General features: G+C 53.0%; 1 protein-coding gene across 1 annotated transcript in view; it reads left to right on the top strand.

Annotated features, from left to right (window-relative positions):
* The first annotated feature begins 979 nt into the window (after nt 1-979).
* zfpm1 (zinc finger protein, FOG family member 1) overlaps nt 980-6,405 on the top strand; it is a 101,318-nt gene continuing 95,892 nt past the window's right edge. The window contains exon 1 of the mRNA XM_068739565.1: nt 980-1,059. Within this exon, the coding sequence (XP_068595666.1) occupies nt 1,020-1,059 (40 nt within the window). The 5' untranslated portion in view covers nt 980-1,019. The remainder of the gene's footprint in view (nt 1,060-6,405) is intronic.

The raw sequence follows: 6,405 nt of genomic DNA, 5'->3' as shown, positions 1-6,405 counted from the left end.
TTGTACTGTAATACATGCTACTGTGTGACTGTACTTGTACTGTAATACATGCTACTGTGTGACTGTACTTGTACTCTAACATTCTATCTAATAAATATATTCATCATCATCATCACACAGAATTGAGTGTTGATTTAATGAAGGTCGGATCCATTCAGAGATCTCAAGTACATTTAAACCAGAACCAAAGCCGGGCCGAAGATAAAAGAGTGCTTTTCAGAACATGGACAAGTTAACACCAATAATACAATAAGGAAATGTGCAGGACATTTTTTAATTACCTATATTATATATTATTAGTTCATGAATAAATACATCAAAGGTGAATGTTTAGTATTTTAAATAGCATTAGTTGAGATTGAACTCCTAGTTATTGACTTTTGGTACAGAATAACATGCTTTTCATTTTCTATTACTTGATGTTGACATATTAAAAAAGGCACGCTTTACATGGTGCGAGTGTGAACCAATAGGAGACGAGTGCGGCACCTACGTCAGACGCAAGGGGCGTGCCACAGACGCGCTTTCTCCGCGGAGTTGAGTGTCGCGCTGGAGCTCCATTAAAAGTGTCTCCCAGGATCAGAGACGGGTCTCCGGATCGATGACAGAGACCAGGAGCCGCTGCTATCGATCACAGCCACGTCCGCGGACACGCGGCAGTGCTCGCTGACGGACGCGCGATCGGCTGTTCCAGCGGCGCGCCCAGCGAAGGCACACCGTGAAAGGAGAGAGAGGTGACGGAAAGGCACGGAAAGGCACGAAGAGAAGGGCCGTAGCGACGGAGCGGGCTCGCCCGCAGGTAGCCCGCAGGTAGCCCGCAGGCAGCCCGCAGGCAGCCCGCAGGCAGCCCGCAGGTCCCCGCCGCTAGCAGCGTGGTGCAGCGGGGCATGCGGGCTCCTCCGGCCGCTGGTCGGGGCGCCGCGTCGCAGCATTAGCCGGAGCAGCAGAGCGAAGAACCGAGCGCGCCCCCGCCGCGCCTCCGCCCGGTCCCCGGTCCCCGGTCCCCGGGAGGAGCAGCCATGTCCCGGAGGAAGCAGAGCAAGCCCCGGCAGATCAAGCGTAAGGCTTCACGCATTGCTCGGTGTCGTCTGGTTGTTACAGCTGTGGACGCGCAGGAGTTGCGCGTCGAGCCACGCGCGCGCATCTGTTGAACTGTCCGTGCACGATAAAGTTAATAAACGGGACGAGCCCCGCTAGAACCGGAGCCCGGTGCCGAACCGGGTCCCTCAACACACAAACTCCGAGCAGACCGACAACGTAACACAATAAAACATTTCATGCTAAACGCGCTACACATCCAAGCAAATATCAAAGGACACAATAAAAACAAGAGATAAAAGCAACAAGCAAAGGATGTGTGTACTGTGTGTCCCGTGTGTACTGTGTGTACCGTGTATCCCGTGTGTACTGTGTGTCCCGTGTGTACCGTGTGTCCTGTGTATACTGTGTGTCCTGTGTGTACTGTGTGTCCTGTGTGTACTGTGTGTACCGTGTGTACTGTGTGTACCGTGTGTACTGTGTGTCCTGTGTGTACAGCCCGCAGGTCCCCGCGGCCAGCAGCGTGGTGCAGCGGGGCATGCAGTGGGGCGATGGTGGCGCAGGTGGTTGCGAGGTCGTCCTATGATCGAGAGGTTGGCGGTTTGATTCCCGGCTTAGGCACACTGTCGTTGTGTCCTTAGGCAAGGCACTTCACCCACATCGCCTGGGCAGCAGACTACAGTTAGAAAGTGTAACTGCTGTAAACCAAATTGCCCTCCGAGGGACAAATCAATAAAAAGTATTTAGTATTGTGTCCTGTGTGTACTGTGTGTACTCCGTTAGCTGCGTAAAAACCCGTGAATCTCACCTTCACCGGGAAATAGCACGGAATTAATTTTTACGTCTTTGTTATTTCCAATTTCGGTTGGATTTTTTTTGTGCGTAGATTTTAGCTGCAGGAAGACCGTATCAGCTGTACGTTATTACAGTCGTTATTACAGTCGTTATTACAGTCATTATTACAGTCGTTATTACGCACAGCTGATACGGTCGTTATGTAATTACGCACGATCCACCATAGAGGGAGCTGATCAACACGAGCCGGACCCGAAACAGCTCGAAGTGAAATGAAGCGCTCTCTCTCTCTCTCTCTCTCTCCAGACTGCCTCTCTCTCTCTCTAGACTGCCTCTCTCTCTCTATCCAGACTGCCTCTCTCTCTCTATCCAGACTGCCTCTCTCTCTCTCTCTCCAGACTGCCTCTCTCTCTCTATCCAGACTGCCTCTCTCTCTCTCTCTCCAGACTGCCTCTCTCTCTCTCTCCAGACTGCCCCTCTCTCTCTCCAGACTGCCTCTCTCTCTCTCTCTCCAGACTGCCTCTCTCTCTCTCTCCAGACTGCCCCTCTCTCTCTCCAGACTGCCTCTCTCTCTGTCTCTCTCTATCCAGACTGCCTCTCTCTCTCTCTCCAGACTGCCTCTCTCTCTCTCTAGACTGCCTCTCTCTCTCTCTAGACTGCCTCTCTCTCTCTATCCAGACTTCCTCTCTCTCTCTCTATCCAGACTGCCTCTCTCTCTCTCTCCAGACTGCCCCTCTCTCTCTCCAGACTGCCTCTCTCTCTCTCTCCAGACTGCCTCTCTCTCTCTCTAGACTGCCTCTCTCTCTCTATCCAGACTGCATCTCTCTCTCTCTCTCTCCAGACTGCCCCTCTCTCTCTCTAGACTGCCTCTCTCTTTCTATCCAGACTGCCTCTCTCTCTCTCTCTCTCCAGACTGTGTCCCAAACTTTTCATTTCGTCCCCTGCAGAGGACGCTTTGTCCACCGGCAGCTCAACTGGAGCCGTGGCTTCCTGTTTCATTCTGTTCTCAGAAGAAGCCGATGTTCACCGAGATAGGGCAGCGATCCGATGTGAGCGCCGATAACCATGGAAACGGGCTCCTTCTGTATTTGTTTTGTGTCTGAGGCCGCCGCTGCGTTCTCCCTCTGGCTCTCCCAGCGATGGGGCGTCTGATTGGCCGCCTGACGGATCGCTCGGCTGATAGCTGCTTACCGTTGGATCTTTTTCATTTATCCTTTAACTCAATAAGGCATCTTGAAAGACGTCTCCTTGGACCATCGGGCAGGCGGCCGGTCTCCGTGCTCGACCAGCGCTTCCTGTTTATAAAGCTGTGAGCTTATCGGCGGCGTCTCGATGCTCATGGCTGATACGAGTCTGGGCTAATGAAGCGTCTCGCTCTGAATCTAGTTCTACCGAGTTACAGGTGAAGGATGAAGAAAGTAAGAGCACACATCAGGGATCAGTTGATGTTAGAAAAACAAAATCATCTAATTCCAGTGATCAATCTTTTAAGGCCTAATTCAAACTTGGATCTTGTGTTGACAGACAAACTAGAGTTCTGATCAGTTTCGGCTTCGCACAAGAGAAACGTAACGATGAACAATCGATTTCCTGTTTATTTCAATATCAACAGCGTCGATTACTGAACGGAGAATAAAATGTGTGTGTGTAGAGTGTGTGTGCACACACTCTACACACACACAGCGCGGCGCATTAAGTCGTAGCAGAAGCCCGTAGTCGAGGAGGAGAAGCAGTTTGTGTAGCAGATAGATATTTGTCTGTGTCTGTTTGTGCGTCATCCTCCCCAATGGTTGGTGATCTCTCAGCCTGATAAGACCTCGTTCCTTGATGGGGAGATAGGGGGGGGGGGGGGGGGGGGGGAAGGCAGACAGCCGGGCAGGCAGCCCGCTAGGGCTGGATCCCTGGGCTTAGATTTTGGCGGTTGAGATTAGAGACGTGATAAAACTCTGCAGCGATCACTGATGCTGATAGTGAGAAAAGTAAAAGACAGGGACGGGAGGACGGGAGGACGGGAGGACGGAGGGGAGATTGGGGGATTACAGCTGGCTATGGCGTCCGTGTTGTCGTCGGTGGTTTTCTTTGCCCCTGACTGAGGCCGGATCTTTAGATAATTAGAAGAGGAGAAAAGTAGAAGCAGGGCAGGGGGACAAGTGCAACGATAAGAGGGACGTAAAGAGACGTGGGGCTAGATAGTGGAAAGAGTGAAAAGGTGTGTGGGAGGCGGAGCTTCTGGACGGATGCATCGCCGTGTGTTTTAGCGCTGTCGCCCCCCCCCCCCCTCCCCCCTCCCTGGGAGATGTTTGGGGCTGATAAGGAGGCCTGCTGATGGTAGATGGATAACACCCTGCAGATCCACATTGTTGATTGTGTGCGTGTGTGCGTGTGTGTGTGTGTGTGTGTGTGTGTGTGCGTGTGTGCGTGTGTGCGTGTGTGCGTGTGTGCGTGTGTGTGTGTGTGTGTGTGTGTGTGTGTGTGTGCGTGTGTGCGTGTGTGTGTGTGTGTGTGTGCGTGTGTGCGTGTGTGTGTGTGTGCGTGTGTGCGTGTGTGCGTGTGTGCGTGTGTGTGTGTGTGTGTGCGTGTGTGCGTGTGTGCGTGTGTGCGTGTGTGCGTGTGTGCGTGTGTGTGTGTGTGTGTGTGCGTGTGTGCGTGTGTGTGTGTGTGTGTGTGTGTGTGTGTGTGTGTGTGTGTGTGTGTGTGCGTGTGTGCGTGTGTGTGCTGTGTGTGTGTGTGTGTGCGTGTGTGTGTGCGTGTGTGTGTGTGTTTGTGCGTGTGTGCGTGTGTGTGTGTGTGTGTGTGTGTGCTTCCTATGACATCACTGCGAGAGCGAGCTCAGAGGTCAGCCTGAGTAAAACACGGCAGGACGCCTGCAGAGGCCAGACAAGGAAATCACTGCCCTGAGCTTCCTGTCCTCCTGTCCTCTTGTCCTCCTGTCCTCCTGTCCTCCTGCCTTCCTGTCCTCCTGTCCTCCTGCCTTCCTGTCCTCTTGTCCTCCTGTCCTCCTGCTGCTTCCATCTCTTTCTTTCACTTATCAGTGGAAGACTTTCTTTAAAACGTTTTCATGTGAGTGAGACCGGTGCTTGTGAAAGGAAAGCGTTACGCGTGCACGATCGTTGTAGGGACGTGCACGATCGTTGTAGGGACGTGCACGATCGTTGTAGGGACGTGCACGATTGTTGTAGGGACGTGCACGATCGTTGTAGGGACGTGCACGATCGTTGTAGGGACGTGCACGATCGTTGTAGGGACGTGCTCGATCGTTGTAGGGACGTGCACGATCGTTGTAGGGACGTGCTCGATCGTTGTAGGGACGTGCACGATCGTTGTAGGGACGTGCACGGGTGTAGGGACACACAGCTGAGAGATTAATTCATTCTTTGTGAGGCTAAGTGAAATAAAACACAAGTGTGTCTAAATTCCAAGCACATGCACAAAAACACAGCCGAAGGCACAATGCAGCGCCTTGGTGGCTTTCTCGTGTGTGTGTGTGTGTGTGTGTGTGTGTGTTTGTGTGTGTGTTTTCTCCCTCTTTGTTCTGCTTTTAGTTTGATGTGAACTTTCGATAAGCCACAGGGCCGATCTCCGGTGCAGATAGAGATTGCCAAGTGTGATTGCAGTTGCTATCAGGCTGCAGCAGGCGGGGCCGAGGCTCCGCGGCAGCAGGCGGGGGCCGAGGCTCCGCGGCAGCAGGCGGGGGCCGAGGCTCCGCGGCAGCCGGGGTCCAGACCCGAGCAATCAGTTCCAGCCCTAATGGGATTAACGTTGTCGTAGAATTCGATGATAGGTGTGAATGCATTTCTTCTCCCACTTATTCCTCCCCTTGTCGCGCCTCTTTCCGCCTAACAAGCATCGTCATTGATTAATTAAATTAAATTACTCATTCCAGATTCCGTGTAAGATAGCGCAGACATGTTGGGGAATGTTGGATTGTCTCCAGGCAGGTTTAAATATTCGTTCTGTTGGAAGCGTTAAACGTAGCCTACGCTTGGTGGGAGGGGCTACGCTACTGGTAACCGTGTTTGCGCTGCTGACGGCGAGTGTGTGTGCAGAGTCGCTGCACCAAAGAGGGAAGTCGTCAGGGCTGCAGAGGAAGTGCTGCTTGTGTTCGATGCGTGGATTAGTTATTACTGTTTACCCGGGGGGGGGGGGGGGGGCTGCTAGAGAATTATGGTCCCAGAACGCAGCGCCGCTGCAAATGGGTTCACCCTTGACCTTGTCACTGAGGTAGGAGAGACTGGAGAGAACGTCGCCCCGAACCCCGGTAGCATGAGCTGGGTCCAAGCGGTTTGCGCTAGCAGCCATTAGCGTCCTGCCAACCCCCCCCAGGCAGGTTTGAGAGCCCCTAACTCATAGTAAACGGTGGCTGTTCAAACAGAGAGCCCCGGTCCCGCCCTGCTGCTGAAGGGTTCGACGCAAGTGTCAAAGGTCAAGGAGAAAGTAATGTAAGCCTGGAATGACAGGCAGTCAGCACAATGTCACGGGAAACCAGTCAGACAAGTCCCCTCAAAATACTGAGACGACTGGTCCTCATCAGCTCGGCTGCTTCTTCTCTGCCTGCAGGCCCCCCTGCTGGCA

Source organism: Brachionichthys hirsutus, chromosome 5 (genome assembly GCF_040956055.1).
Source record: "Brachionichthys hirsutus isolate HB-005 chromosome 5, CSIRO-AGI_Bhir_v1, whole genome shotgun sequence".
NCBI lineage: Eukaryota > Metazoa > Chordata > Actinopteri > Lophiiformes > Brachionichthyidae > Brachionichthys > Brachionichthys hirsutus.
This window is presented reverse-complemented; position numbering and strand designations above follow the sequence as displayed.